We start from the raw sequence: 14,906 nt of genomic DNA on the forward strand, positions 1-14,906 counted from the left end.
CCACCAAGGGCAAATACTTTTCCCATTGAGTATTCTAATCCAAAATATAAGACTTCAACAAATCCAAAACCACTAAATTGTCTATCTCTCTCTCTCTCTCTCTCTCTCTCTCTCTCTCTCTCTCTCTCTCTCTCTCTCTCTCTCTCTCTCTCTCTACACACACACACACACACACACATATATCACCCCCTCCCTCCCCTTCTCTATTTTGCAAATTTTTTCTCTTTATCCCTCTGTTTCTATGTAACATTTGATGCACTAGTAACTTGTGTGTAGCGGAAATTGATAGCATAGTGAGCATTTCATTAAGAACAAGTTCCTAATGAGCATAGAGATAGTACTTAATTTGATAAAGCAACCTAGCAATTTACACCTAGCTAATTTGGCATTGACAATACTTGAAAAGAGATAGAAATAGAACAATTGACAACAATTGAGGACCGGATTTACATGGAGCCAGTCCCCCCTCCATAAAGGCTTTGTATTATAGCTTCTCCCATCAAAGGAGACTTCTGTACAATACAATTCTTGTGTTCCTTGAAAAAAATTGTTGGTGCAATGAAGATGGAAGCTTTATGCACCAAATTATGCTTGAAAAACACACCTAGTGTCCCTAGCCTCAATCCCAAGACCTCACACACCTTCAAAAATGGTGAGAGCTAGCAGGGAATGAGGAAAGATTGAGAGGAAGAAGGTGTATCTTCCAAGAAAGAAGTATTCTCCTCACTTAATCACTCTAATAGCATATCTTAGCTTAGTAATTAGTATGGTAGAGGAGATAAACATGCCATTCAAGCTTGGCTCTTGGTTGTATTTGAATTCCATAGCCAAGAGTTGTTGATGTAGGCCTCTTCTTTCCAATGCTTGGAGAAGGAGATGGAGTTCTTTCTCAACACATAACTTGTGTGTGTGTGTGTGTGTGTGTGTGTAGCAAAGAGTGTAAGACTAAAAAATCCAAGCTTTCTCAACCAACTCATGCACGTGCCGCATGATCTCCTCTTGTTAAGCATGAGAAACACTATAAGGAGGTTTATTAGGTGGTGAGCTTCTTGGAAGAAGCTCAATTGCATGGTTGTCATCCCCTCGTTTGGGAGGTAGATCACAAGGGATGTCGTCAATAAAAATATCTTGGAATACCTTGAGGAACTTGGATAACTCTAATTCCTTTTGATTGGTTATATTTTCTTTTGCTAAAACATAAGGTTCATTTTGAGAATCTTTAACAAAAATCATGTACACAAAAATAGAGCTCTTTATTGAATTATTGAAAGCTTGCTTATGTACAATCGGTATGGTACTACCCAACTCCTTAGCATCTATGTACATATCTTTTTCCTTGAACCTAAAGTAGATTTTCCTTTTAGGGAATTTAACATTGGCAGCCATGCAATCAAACCATGGTGCCCCTAGGATTACATCCTCATGCTTGAGAGGAGAGATGAAGAAATCCTCCTTGTCCACATACCTTTGGACATGGAGCCTCAATTTACGAATTAAGGGAGTGACTGAGGCTTATTGCCCCTTAAAAGCACCATCGGCAAGTAGGACATCTCCCATCTCACAGGCTTGGATGCCTAGCTTGGTAGCCAACTCTGTGGATATGAAATTGTGAGTAGAACCAGGGTCAAAGAGAATGAAAGCACCATGTTCTCTTACCTTTCCCCAAGCATGGCATAGAAGAGATCCTTTGTAATGAGCATCCTCTTCTTGAATTTCGACCAAGGTAGCTCTAGGAGGCTCATTACGTGTATTCTTTTGGGGACAAGCACAATAGGCATGCCCTTGCTCCCCGCACTTAAAAAACAATGGTTATCTTTTCAATAACTCTCTAGCTCTTTAGAGGGGAGTTTATTTTTGCCTTTATAAACTCCCTTCTCCTTAGCTTTGTTGTTGTTGGCATTGCCTTTGGGAGACTTTTGGACGTTGTCCTTCCCCTTAGGCTAGTTACAGTCCTTGTTTTCCGTGGGCTTAAGATTTCTCTTAGCCCCTTGTTGGAAATTGATTCATGAAGCCACCATGGTATGGTGTATGACCGTAGATATGGTGCGTGGCTTTTGGGAGTTAGCATACTCCGTCATATCCTCAATTAAACCCGCACAAAATTGTTTTTCTTGCTCTCCAAAATCCATCTTTTTGAAGACAGTGGCTTTGAGGTGTAAATCTCAAAACTTGTCTACATATTTGTGAAAAGATTCATAGGGGGAGAGCTTCAAGCTTCGCCATTTGGTGAGTACTTTGTCTTTGGTATCGATAGCCAAAAACTGCTTCAAGATGGAAGCTCTTAAAGCTTTCTATGTTTGTGGAGCTTCACCGTTTGCTTGTAGGCTAGACCACCATTGCTTGATGGACTTTTGAAAATGCATAACTACATGATGTAGCTTAGTGGACTCCTTAAAGCCCTCATCTCCAAACGCCACATCGAGTTGTTGGATAAAGGCCAAGACTTTGTCCGTAGCACCAAAAGTGCCAACGTAGTTAAGGAAAGAGATGTTCTTTCCTCCCTCTTTGAACTTTTTGAGCTTGGACGACCTCTTTCAAGCGGCATAGGATTTCCTATGGTCTCTTCTTTTAGGTGGTTCGAGAGCTGCATCGTCACTTTCTTCAGAAGAGGAAGAATATGAGGAGGATAGAGAAGAGGGCGACCTCTTCCTTGCCTTTTTCTTTCCTTGTTCCTCTTTGTCTGCACCATCACTTTCTTCAGAAGAGGAAGAGGATGAAGAAGATGGAGAAGAGGGTGACCTATTTCTCGCATTTTTCTTCTCTTGTGTTCTCTCTTCCCTCTTTGAATTATGGTGTAGAGAAGTATGTGATGGTCTTCTCCGTTTAGGGGGTGTTGGAGAGCGTTTGGCCCGCCGTCTTCGTGGAGCCGTCTCCACCCAGGTGGCAACAGACTCACTTCTTTCTCGTTCTTTTGGAGAGGGCTCTACCGTTGAAACTTGGGTTCTCCTTTGGGAGGGAGATGCCTCATCAAGTAGTAAATTTTTTAGCCCTTCGTATGGATCCTTGTCTTCTTCCCTTATTGGTGAGAGTCCTCTTTTGGAAGTCTCACAAGGAGGCTTCCTAGGTACTCTCTCTTCTTGGTGGGGAGTTTGGAGAATACCATGGGTGCACCATTGTTGTAGCACTTCACCTTGGAGAGATGGATTGCCCAGGGCTTGTTGAAGCCTAGAAACAAGATAATTTACAAGCATAGGGACATCATTAGTTGCTCTTTCATTAGCAAAATCAAAGCTATCAATATTCATTTCAATGTCTTTTCCCTTGTCAGCCATACTAGCAAATTTTAGGTGTAAATTTTTACTTCAAGCCCTAGTTGCTACTCCTCAAGTTACCTTCAAAGATAAGAACTCAAGCATCTATACCCATGGCTCAAATATTATTAATTGCAAGGAATAGAAGAGAGGGTTCGAAAGAGCCAAGAGAGCACCAGTTCTTGTCAAGCTTCTAATAGCTCAATAATGGTTAATCCATAGGCAAGCCCCGTTGGACTCCATTATTAAGACCATAGCTCTCGACGGTATCCCCGTTAACTGAATAAATCAGGCGTGCTTCAAGGATGAAAAATCCCTATTCTACTTACTCTTTTGCAATTTATAACACCAACCATTTTTAGCAAGCTTGAGGACCTCTCTTCTTGAGCAAGAAAAGAGAAACCAATAGCTCCGATACCAATGTAACATTTAATGCACTAGTAACTTGTGTGTAGCGAAAATTGATAACATAGTGAGCATTTCATTAAGGACGAGTTCCAAATGAGCATAGAGAGAGTACTTAATTTGAGAAAGCAACCTAGCTAATTTGGCATTGACAATACTTGAAAAGAGAGAGAAATAGAACAATTGATAACAGTTGAGGACCGGATTTACATGGAGCCGGCGGTTCCCCCTCCATAAAGGCTTTGTATAATAGCTTCTCCCATCAAAGGAGACTTTTGTACAATATAATTCTTGTAGTCCTTGATAAAACTCGTTGGTGCAATGAAGATGGAAGCTTCATGCACCAAATTATGCTTGAAAAACACACCTAGTGTCCCTAGCCTCAGTCCAAAGACCTCACACACCTTCAAAAATGGTGAGAGCTTGAGGGAATGAGAAAAAACTGAGAGTAACAAGGTGTATCTTACGAGAAATAAGTATTCTCCTAACATAATCACTCTAATAGCATAGCTTCGCTTAGTAATTAGCATGGTAGAGGAGATGAACATGCCATTCAAGCTTGGCTCTTGGTTGGATTTTCATTCCATAGCCAAGAGTTGTTGGTGTAGGCCTCTTCTTCTCAATGCTTGGAGAAGGAGATGGAGTTCTTGGTCAACACATAACTTTTGTGTGTGTGTGTGTGTGTGTGTGTGTGTGTGGAGCAAAGTGTGTAAGACGAAAAATGCCAAGCTTTCTTTCTCTTGGTCAACCCCTCTTGCTTTTTGCTCATGCTGGCCTCTCATTGGCTCCTGCAAAGTTTAGCCAATCACAAATTAGAAGCATAATTGATAGCCTTGAGACATGTGTCCCCATTTCCCCTTTTGTGAGAGCTTTAGGTAATTAAATAATTCATCTAAACTCTCATTGCACCTTTTGTCTTTAGGCCAATATGAATCAGGCAAGCCATGGGGCTGCTAGACCCCTTGGTAGACTGTCCAATAGTCTTCTAGGGAGCTTAACTTCTATTGGTTCTTTTTTCAAGCATTTTTAAATTGATTAGACTAAATTTACTCTAGCCTAATTCTCATCGGTCCACCTCTATGGCCATCCAAAAGGATTTGAGAGGAGATTGTAAGAGCAACTGGGCTAACAGCCTGACATGTGTCCAGTATTCCCTTCGTGTAAAGGGGGAGCTTTGGAGAGTGTGTGTGTGTGGTTCTCTCTCATCCCCTACAATAAGGGCTCGCCCCCTCCTTCTTAGAGATGTGGGAAGACTTTTTAGTCTTCCCATGACCATCCAATATTTCCCCTACTTTGGCTTTTGGACAAATACAATTAAAATTGGGAACTTTAGCCTATGGAAGACTTAATGGGGTTCCACATTGAAGCACATTGCTCTTTTGCAGATTGCCCCCCTTTGGATCCCTATTTCTTCTCCTTTGGTTCCCTAATAGAGACCGGTCTGGCACCTTACCAATATTCTAGCTTTTACTCCCTTGGTACTTTCCCATATTAAATGATTAGTTTAACATGAGAAAATCATTTGGGAGTATTAGATATTAGTTTTTATGACATTCTATACCTCTCCTACACTCTAAACATGTCCACACACTCTCTCTTTCCTTCCAACATCGCTTTGCCTAGATTCATCCCTCTCCCACACAAATTTCAAGCCATTTCAAAGGGCTTAGGGGTGGGATTCAAATTCAAGCTCACAACCCATGTTAGTGAAATCAAGTCCAAGGACCAATTGTAGGTGGAAGTTATAATGATAAACCTTTGCTTTTCCACCAGTTTGAAGGAGAGCTTAGATGCATCTCAACTTTCAAGCCATACCAAAGGGATAAGAGACAAACTCTTGATGTTAAAGAGCACCCTTTTCTGCAATTAGTTTTAGTGACTTCCTAAGGTTTGTTTTCAAGTAAATTAGAACGGACTATTGTGTTCTAAACAATCAACATTTAATATTAAAAGGTTTCTTAACAATCAAGATTTACTATTGAATTTTCATGCCAACTTGAAAATAACATGACCTTTAGGCAGTACAAGTCACGCATGCAATGGTTAATTAGACGCAATTATGCCAAAATCACACATGCAATGGTTATCAATAAGATGCAATCATGCCAAAATAGGCATGGTTATAAAAAGTCTTGCAAAGTTGCATACAAGACAAATAATTAGTGCATGTGTGATCATGCATAAAGCACACTTATTTCAAAAATTACTGGATAACTATGCATCAAGTGACCATTGCCTTAGTTAAATAACTAGGAATATAAAAGTAGCAATGGTGGTGGTAGTGTTCTGGAAAGGTTTGCCTCACCTTGGCCTAGAGCTGATTGAGATTCCATTAATGAAGAGGTGAGTTCCTTCCAATTTTGTTTTAAAAAAGGAAATTTGCTTGCTCTCAGACAAACAAGCATAAAATTTATGTATTAAAATTATTGTATAATAGAAAAATATATGTTTGATTCTCTCTTTATATATATGGAGAGAGAGAGAGAGAAGAAGAAGAGGATTTTAACGTCGTAGGAAACTATCCCAAGAGACCTCAAAGATCTATTGATTGAGAGAGAGAGAGAGAGAAGTTCAAAGTATTTACAAACTTAGAAGTTCCCAATCCTTTGGACTCTAGAGTATGCAGCCTTTAACTTTTCAAGCCTTCAAGCCTTCCACGGGAAGAGAGAGAGAGAGAGAGAGAGAGAGAGAGAAACTAGTCCAGAGGAAACTAATGACAAAAGCGTTTGCCTTAGGAGCCTGGGTGCATAGTCGTGGTCGTTCTTCTTGTGCACATTTTTGGCGCATGAGGGGAGCGGCCGGGAGTGCCCAACCCGACTCCTAAAACAAAAGAGAGAGAGAGAGAGAGAGAGAGAGAGAGAGAGAGAGAGCGCGAGCAGTGACTCGTGAGTAGTGAGCATTGAGAACGTTGGTCGCTAGCCTGGGCCCTACAGGCCATCATCCATGAAAACACAGCATCGCGAAGTCCGGGGAGAGAGAGAGAGAGAGAGAGAGAGAGAGAGAGAGAGAGAGAGAGTTGGGAAGCGTTTTGATGCTTGAACATCTTGGAGACGCCTGTAGTGCAAGCTAGTTGTTGCGCAGTCACAGCCAAAGTCGGGACTGGGGAGGGCTGAAGAGAGAGAGAGAGAGAGAGAGAGAGAGAGAGAGAAGGGGCTCAAGGATGGCCACTCAAACAAAACCAAGAAGCTGCAACAGTAATTCACCACAAGCCCAAGAAAGTTGAGGTTGCAAGCATCCCTCGCGAATCACCCAACCAACTTCCACATTGCTCGACAGTCCACCACAAGAAGATTTAGAAATTTTCTCATGTAGGAAAATGGAGTGTTTCTCAGTGTTTTTCATACAATGCATAACATCATGAGCTTATGCTCGAGAGGCGCCGCAAACCTAGCTAGGTACGATTGGGGGCAAGGGACCGCCGGCCCCTGCCCCCAATCGGCCCCTGCCCCCAATCGTACCTAGCTAGGTTTGCGGCGCCTCCCTCACAGAAGCTCATGATGTTGAGGTAAGTCACAATGGGGGAAATATTGTGAGAATTTGTCCAAAACTTCTTTTGCACGACCCAAATCTAACAATAAGGTAACTCGAGTCTAAACTTAATGCATCTCGTTTATTTAACTTGTGAAATTTGACAATAAATTTCATGTTCAAGTCTTAGAAGTTAGGAGTCGTGTAGATTCTACCCTCGAGAAAAGCCTAGGTTTAGTGTAGTCCCACCTACAAAGTTTGAAATTCACCTCTAAATTGTGAGAAAACCTACAAACTGAAGAAAAATTAGTCTAAAAACCTTCAAATATATATAGTAAGTTATTTCTCATATGTAGGTTCTTCAAGCTCTTGTAAGAAAGTTTTTTCTTTTAACATTGATTGTATCCATTTTTTTGAGACATCATATTGATGCAATGTAAATTGACTTTGCTTCAAAATGCATTCATATATATTCCCCTTGCACCAAAAAAATGGGCAAAAACTATCACATTTAATTATTCCACGCTTTAGATACAATGAAGAGGACATAAAAAAATCAAAGAATCCTCTTTGAACATGGCGCCACTCTCAAGTTCTACTTGGTGGGGCTCGCTATCTAACATCTATGAAATAATCATGCAACGCACGCCAATTGCGATCAAATCCGGCTTATTGAACTTAGGGTCTACATTCTAGAAGCCACTACTGAAGGACATTTATGTTACCCACGTTCGTCTTCATTTTAACTTTTGTAATGTCAGTTTGATTGTACAACTGATTCAAGGGAAGGTTATTATAGTGTAAGTGATTTTCTTAGGTATCAATGGGTATCTACAACATGAACAAATTTGAGTGTTATACGGAGCTATTATCGAGTGATCAATGTGATCCCATGAGTGTGGCTGTATAATTTTGACTATGCAATGTAGTGGAATGTTAACATATTGATAGTTAGTGCCATTGGTTAGTTGGCATGTTGATGAGATTTGTAACACTAGTGGAATATAATGGCAATAGTGGCAACATCGTACTAGTAGATTGTGATAGTAACATTGAAGAATGATGGTGATAATGATTTGTGATAGTAATGATTATGCTACTTATTGACAACACACTACCTAGTATACGAGACTATCAGTGAGAAGATAGAGAGCAAACTAGAGAGATAGTACCTCAAAGCAAATTAGGGGAGTGCCATACACAAAATTAAGTTCCATTTCAATGTCAAGGTGAGCCAACTGAAAAACATGTCAAGATGAGGCTGTCTACTCCGGTTCTTGAGAGTTGCAAGGCTATAGATGGAGTGAACTTGTTGAGATTGGAACCACTTTTACTGTGGTGCATTCATACCATGGTCCCGAACTAGATGTCAACTAATCTTGAAACTCGTGTCCTCTCATTAATGTGTTTGTTTCTACACTAAGCAGCACTATTTGTTGCATTTTGTAGTGTAGATATATCATTTGCAAATTGAGAGAATCACGGATTAAGGACTGGCAAATAATACTTCAAATTTTTTGCAGCATTTTATCAAGGCAAGCGCTCATGTGAAAAGCTTGTGAAACCTATAGCATAATTTTCCCTGCAAGTAAAGATGGATGTCTTTAAGTGGCGTCATAAATACTAAGCATGCTCACCTTGTGCATAGACCGCAAGGTCCGCTGCATATCAAAGGCAAAATTTTTACAGTCTCTACCAATTGTTCATTGCCTTGGGATTAAAGAAAACGGGAAAAATTTCAAGCATGGCATTTTGTGTGAGCAAAAATTGTTTGCTCAAACATAAGTGAAGGTAGTCACTAACCATCATGTGATGCAATCCACACTGCCACTCTTTATTAACAAGCCATTTTTTGCATTTATCACATATTGCCAACTGTCCCCCTACCACAGGCAGGTTTACAAACATTGAGGCAAAAAGAATGCTGCACAATAGAGAATATACAAATGGGCACCGAATTTTTGCTCAAGAAATGACCAATAAATGATGATAGATGGAAATTGAGAATGTGCATGCCAGTATACTTTACATGATGCTTTGCAAGCCTGCGACGACAACGGATAGTACTGACACAGGAATTATGGAGGACATATTATATCTCCCATGAGGCAACGTTGATGGTTGTAGCTATGTGGGCACATACACATATTAATGACATGAAGAGGAGCTTGGATTCTAGTAAGGTGGTCTGTAGGTTTAATTAGCATGTATATGCAGCACTAAAGGAAGAGGATAATGCAAGGCGTGGAAATTGCACGTCTGCTTGTCTCTCTGATGCATATTGAGTTCCTCATAAACTCAGCTTGAGCACTGTTTCGGTGATAGCGGCGGGTGCCCCCACCGCTACTACACTGCATTCGGCATCTCTTCTGGAGCCGATGAAGGGAATATTAATCCTGCCACTGCAGCTGTCTTGAATTTCCTGCGAGGTTGTACTCTCTGCGTTCACAGCATTCTGCGCTGGCATGTACAGCGCTTCAGCGAGCTGAAACACAATGAATGAATAAATGTGCATAAGGAAATGTCGTAAGGCACCTCAACTTCGTCTTGAACTCAAGACCTTTGAAAGGAAGGAGGAGAGAGAGAGAGAGAGAGAGAGAGAGAGATGAAATGAAATGAAATGTTATGTTAAACGTCTTCAAAACGCCAAAATAACCTATAAGACCAAACTGATACAATCTTTGTGGATCTAATTCAATGTCTGGATACAAAAATAAAATAAAATAAAATGAAGTAGAGTGAAATACTAAACTAAAAGACTAAGATCGTCAGACTAAAATCATCATCATCATCATCCATGCCCGAGAATGCCCGGCATTGGGCGTTGTCCGAGAAAGTATTGCATCGGTCACTGAAGAGCTTTGTCAATGTTTTCCTCTGCAAATAGTCATACTTCGCATCTCCCATACTAGTCCCGATTCTCTGATGGAGCCTCCGCCAATGTCATGGTGCCCCCCGTAGACGTGGGCATGTAGCTCTCCCGAGCTCGGGGGTTGTGTCCACTATTATACCTCTGGTAGAAGTGGGCTCTAAAGTTTGTTGTGAAGCATGCTCATCTAGCTACTGAGTCCTTGCTCTAAAGAAGTCAGTGATCTCCCTCTATGAATGTCTCCCATTGCCTAGTCTCCTCGATTCTCCTTGTGTCTGTGCATCTCTAGCAAAAACAATCCGAGACATCTCTGATCCTAATATCTCATGACTGTAGCCGACGGTCCAAAGCCCTCTCTGAATAGATAGTGAAAGCAGCCTCGTATCTAATAGTATACCAGACAATGACAAATGTGATGTAACTCTATCTCTGGCTATATATGACACAACTAGCATATCCTTGCTTCTGCTAGTACTCTCCTAAAACTTCATGTCTCAATCTCTAGCTGACGCAATGATGTGCGCATCTAACCAATAGCACATCGTATCCCATAGGATAAATGAGTCCATATAGTCCGGTCTGATCACATATCCATCTTCTGTTAGTTGGGGGAGATGCTCTCTATAGAAAGCCATCTTTGTGTCCAACTCTTGTACCCGCTATATCCATATGCTTCTGGTATCTAGTTGAATCAAATCTGACATATATCTCTGTCCGTGTGAGAGAAACGGAAGGTGCATCCAAGGAGTATTGGAATGGAGGCAATCTATCCATGTTGAAGCCATGTGGCTGAAACCATGATGCCATCTATCCATACCAACATGATGTGTCCCCTTATAGCGCTAGCTATCAGGATGACTCAAGGGCTAGCCGAGCATATCTATCTCTGGGGAGGTCCTATAAATTATGCATGAAGGAAATTGATATAGTACTAGGGCCTCATCTATGTAAGAAGGGGACAGCTAGCTCAGCTCGAATAATCTCATGTAGCACTAAGGCCTTAGCCCGAATCATCCGAGAGATTATAGAGAATAGAGGCCTCTCCATACATCTCCATCCATCAATGCTACCAGATTTGCCCTGGTGGTCCACTGAGGGCCCCCAAATCTAAATCCCATAAAGCATTCTTGAAGCCACTAGAGTGTGAAAAAGACATAGCTTTGTTTGAGGTTCCTAAAATGGAACTTGCGAACACATCTTCTCCAATCCTCCCAATGCTGCATAATGTAAGACCTCGAAGACTAAGACGTACGATCCTCCTCCCTACTGCCCTTTATATAAGCCTAGCTCCTAGCTCTTGCCGGCCTAAGCGGATCCCCAATCCACACTGGTCTAGTCTAGGCCCTTGGCCTAGGTACGTGACCCCCTAGGTTCGACCTTTCCCCATAGGACCCTTGTCCTAACATTACTCCCCCCTTAAGGAAGAGTTTTCGTCCTCGAAAACTAGAGTGAAAAGAATAATTTTTCACAAAAGTTGTAAAGTAATAGACTTGACTGTAGACTAGTCAAATCATCTTAAAACTGTACCATAAGAATCATATCAAGAGTTGTAATGTGCATATGCTATTTAGCATATCCTAAATGTATGCTCTTAGCACCTCTGAAGTGTGTAGCCACCTATATTTTATGCTCGTAGCAAGTTTATGCTGTTAGCATGTCTATTGTCCTTGCTTAAGTTGCCGAATATAAACCTTTGTTTATAACATGCTCATAACTTAAGTTACAGGAATGATTGATGATTTACTCCTTCCATTCAAAAGAGAGGTTTCATCCTTGAAATAACTGGAGATGTAGTCTCATGCCGCCTTAGACAAAAGAGTGTTAAACACTAGGGCCCATAACACCTAGTGTGCATGCACTAACAAACCTTTATCCTAGCCTGTAGAATACAAGAATGCATGAATCATCATAGATGGATAGCATTCATTTACTTAGGTAACACATTAGATCATAACAAGAAACACATGTTTCAATCTAAAGTGTGTAACTTTTTTCAGTTTCCTTGAAAGTGACTTGCTGACGTAACTCATCAGCCAAGTTTAAATCCTTGACTTGTTCTCAAATTTCATTAATAAACAACCATAACTAATGTTCAAAGTTGAGAATTTGACTCATACATGAAGAGACTAAACCTACTCGCAAACATGCTTTAACGGATAGTAAGTAAACTCCAAATAGAGCAATAAATGCTTATTACTTGGATATGCTTGGTGCTAATGTACGCACTTTGCATATCCTTTAGCCCAAGATTACACTTTGTAATCTGCCTATCCCCTTGGATAGCTAACACTACTGAGGTGTGTTTCCTTACGATTTACAGACAGTCATCCACCAGATGACTGGTAAATGGGAATCACAATGTCGTGTAACATTGTTGAGGAGACAACCATGTCTGAAATAAACATTGTGGTTAACTTGAAAAATCCACAAACACTCAAACGGAGCCATGACCTCTATTGGTGATTAGTAGACCCAAAAGTAATCTCTTAGAGATAATGCACATAGAGTGCAAAATGCTTCATAAGCAACAACTTGAGGAATATGCATGCCGTTCCAAATCAGCCTTTGCTAAACACTAGGGCCCATAACACCTACTGTGCATGCATTTAGCAAAAAACAAATGTGAACCTATATATCCGTGGTAATTTTTGCCAATACTTATGGAAAATGTGATGTGCCTAGCACACATTAAGAGGAATGTAAATAGTTCTGAAAAGAAACTAAATACTTTTAGTTGCAATATTTTGCAAGCTTTGCCGAAATGTCTGAACCATGGGAGGTGAAACAAAAGTCACTTCTAAGTGCAAACAATGAAACTTTTTCATTAACAACTCATAGCCTTGCTATATGCTAAAACAACCATCTGTAATGTTGTTTAGCAGTACTTGTACCTTAACAAGTCATTCTAAGTATCCGACAATTGTTGGCCACGAAATTACTCCTGATACGTCCTGCTAAAAATGGTCGAGAAAACAAATGTGACCAGCACCTAGGGGCTTTGTCGTGACACATAATTGAAATAATGGCGCCAGTGTCATCCCAGAGACTCATATATTCTCCACATGTGGAATATGTCTCATGTAAGGATGTGTAAAAAGGAACATCCTTCACGTATAAGATGTACTTGTGTGTAGAGGTAACTCTAAACACTCGTGACAAGAGCGAGAGGAACCCTCATTCTTTGCTCCACACTGGCTAAACCGAACTCCTTGAGTCCCTAGACCATGTTGTATTCCATGTGACAACATGTGCCAAAGCGAATCCTACAAGTGGATTCGTAACAGCATAATGTACTTTGGACTCTACGGTCCAAAATACTTGTTTTGACTTGTCCTTGGCATGGCCCTGAAATATTCAAGCATATTTAAATGACTTGAAAAAACCAAGCAATGCATACTAAAAACTGGAATAACACCAAATCAATAGGTGCGTACCTGGAGATTGAACTGAAGGTTCACTTACCCGTATTCAAATACAGAGGAACACGTCGTCTACACGTGAAAAAACAAGCAACGTTGCACTAGAAACCTTGGGTGTTGCCTTCGCAATCCAAACCCGTTGGGTAGAAGCTACGTAGTCAAACGCCTTGGTAAGACCCTTTGTAGAACTGCGCAACTAGCAGGTAACGATAACCAACCTAGTTAACCGTGTACAGAATGATGAGAGTCAACTTAAAAAGTTGAATTTTCCTACTACCACGTGGTAGATTGCGGAATTCTTTCCTTGAAAGTATAAAAGATGAAATTGTGATCTTTAATGCGTATGGGTGATTCAGTAGGCACCCGCTGGGTCATACCCCAAAACTGTGATGCCATAGACACTCGTAGTGCTATAGAGAGAGAAAGAAATCCTCCGAAATGACAAGACTCCTGCTCGTCCATTAACGTCAAGATGTTCGATGTGTACTCCACTGGGCAAATATGTTTGATCCTAAGAACAATAACCCAAGGAATGGCAATAATTGGATCTTACCCAAGATCTACCAATGACTCTTAGCCAGCCTGTGTGTGTTCAATCGATAAACCGATGAAAACTAATGTGAATGGCATCTTGGCCCATTTCTATCTGAGAGTTAGAGCACTTGGCTCATGCTGACTTCCAAACAAAACATGTATGAAAAGATTCTTAGGAAGTTTTCATTATTCGTGAGAGAAATAAAAAAAAGAGAGAGAAGAATAGCATGTTGGGCTGAGGAAATTTCCTTAAGTGACGAGCTTGTATATGTTGTGCCCAATCATTGTCCTCTGACGCATCTTATGCCGGAGTTGCAGCGTACCCTATAGGCATGCAACAATCTGCCTATGAATAAATCGAAATATTATGTTCTTTGTAGTGTTGTTGTGTGTCGATAGCAACCAACAATCATAGTAATAATCCATCCGTATTATGTCCTTGACAGAGGTGGTAGTGTGATAGCAAAAGCGTAATACATGAAACGATAGAATTAAATCCACCTCACTAGCATGCCTTGCATGCAGAATTGTAAGCCCTTGTGGAGAGTGATGGCCTCAAACGTCATGAGAGACATAACTATTTCTGCCTTGCACAGTCAAAACTCGCAAGGATTCTATGAGGTGATATTCCCTATGTTGCCAGTTTTTCAAACTTGTGTGTCACTGCCCGTGATTCCAAGTCATTGGGCAGTACCTTGGCACAAGGGAGAAGCCTTGCTTCATGAAAAATTATCAAAGGACTTTGCTTTGGACAAAGCATTAGTTTCCAATGTAAATGTATAAACATGGAAAAAATAAACAATACTAACCATGGTCTAACCTGGTCATCCAGCTGTAACCAGGTGCCTAGACATGTCGAAAGAAAAGCCCGCTCCAATGTAGATCATAACCCTCTCTGGTCCGCGAGAGAAAGTTGGCCGGAAATATATTGTAGGCATAGGGAGAACTTCCGCAAGGGCG

At 40.8% G+C, this 14,906-nt stretch overlaps 1 protein-coding gene across 1 annotated transcript in view; it reads right to left on the reverse strand.

The window, feature by feature from the left end:
• Positions 1-9,082: 9,082 nt before the first annotated feature.
• LOC147435314 (agamous-like MADS-box protein AGL11) overlaps positions 9,083-14,906 on the reverse strand; it is a 103,390-nt gene continuing 97,566 nt past the window's right edge. Inside the window, exon 8 of the mRNA XM_086488394.1 lies at positions 9,083-9,609. Coding sequence (XP_086344520.1) covers positions 9,415-9,609 — 195 coding nt within the window. The 3' untranslated portion in view covers positions 9,083-9,414. The remainder of the gene's footprint in view (positions 9,610-14,906) is intronic.

This window comes from Adiantum capillus-veneris, chromosome 18 (assembly GCF_014529385.1).
Source record: "Adiantum capillus-veneris isolate H3 chromosome 18, ASM1452938v2, whole genome shotgun sequence".
Taxonomy (NCBI): Eukaryota; Viridiplantae; Streptophyta; class Polypodiopsida; order Polypodiales; family Pteridaceae; genus Adiantum; species Adiantum capillus-veneris.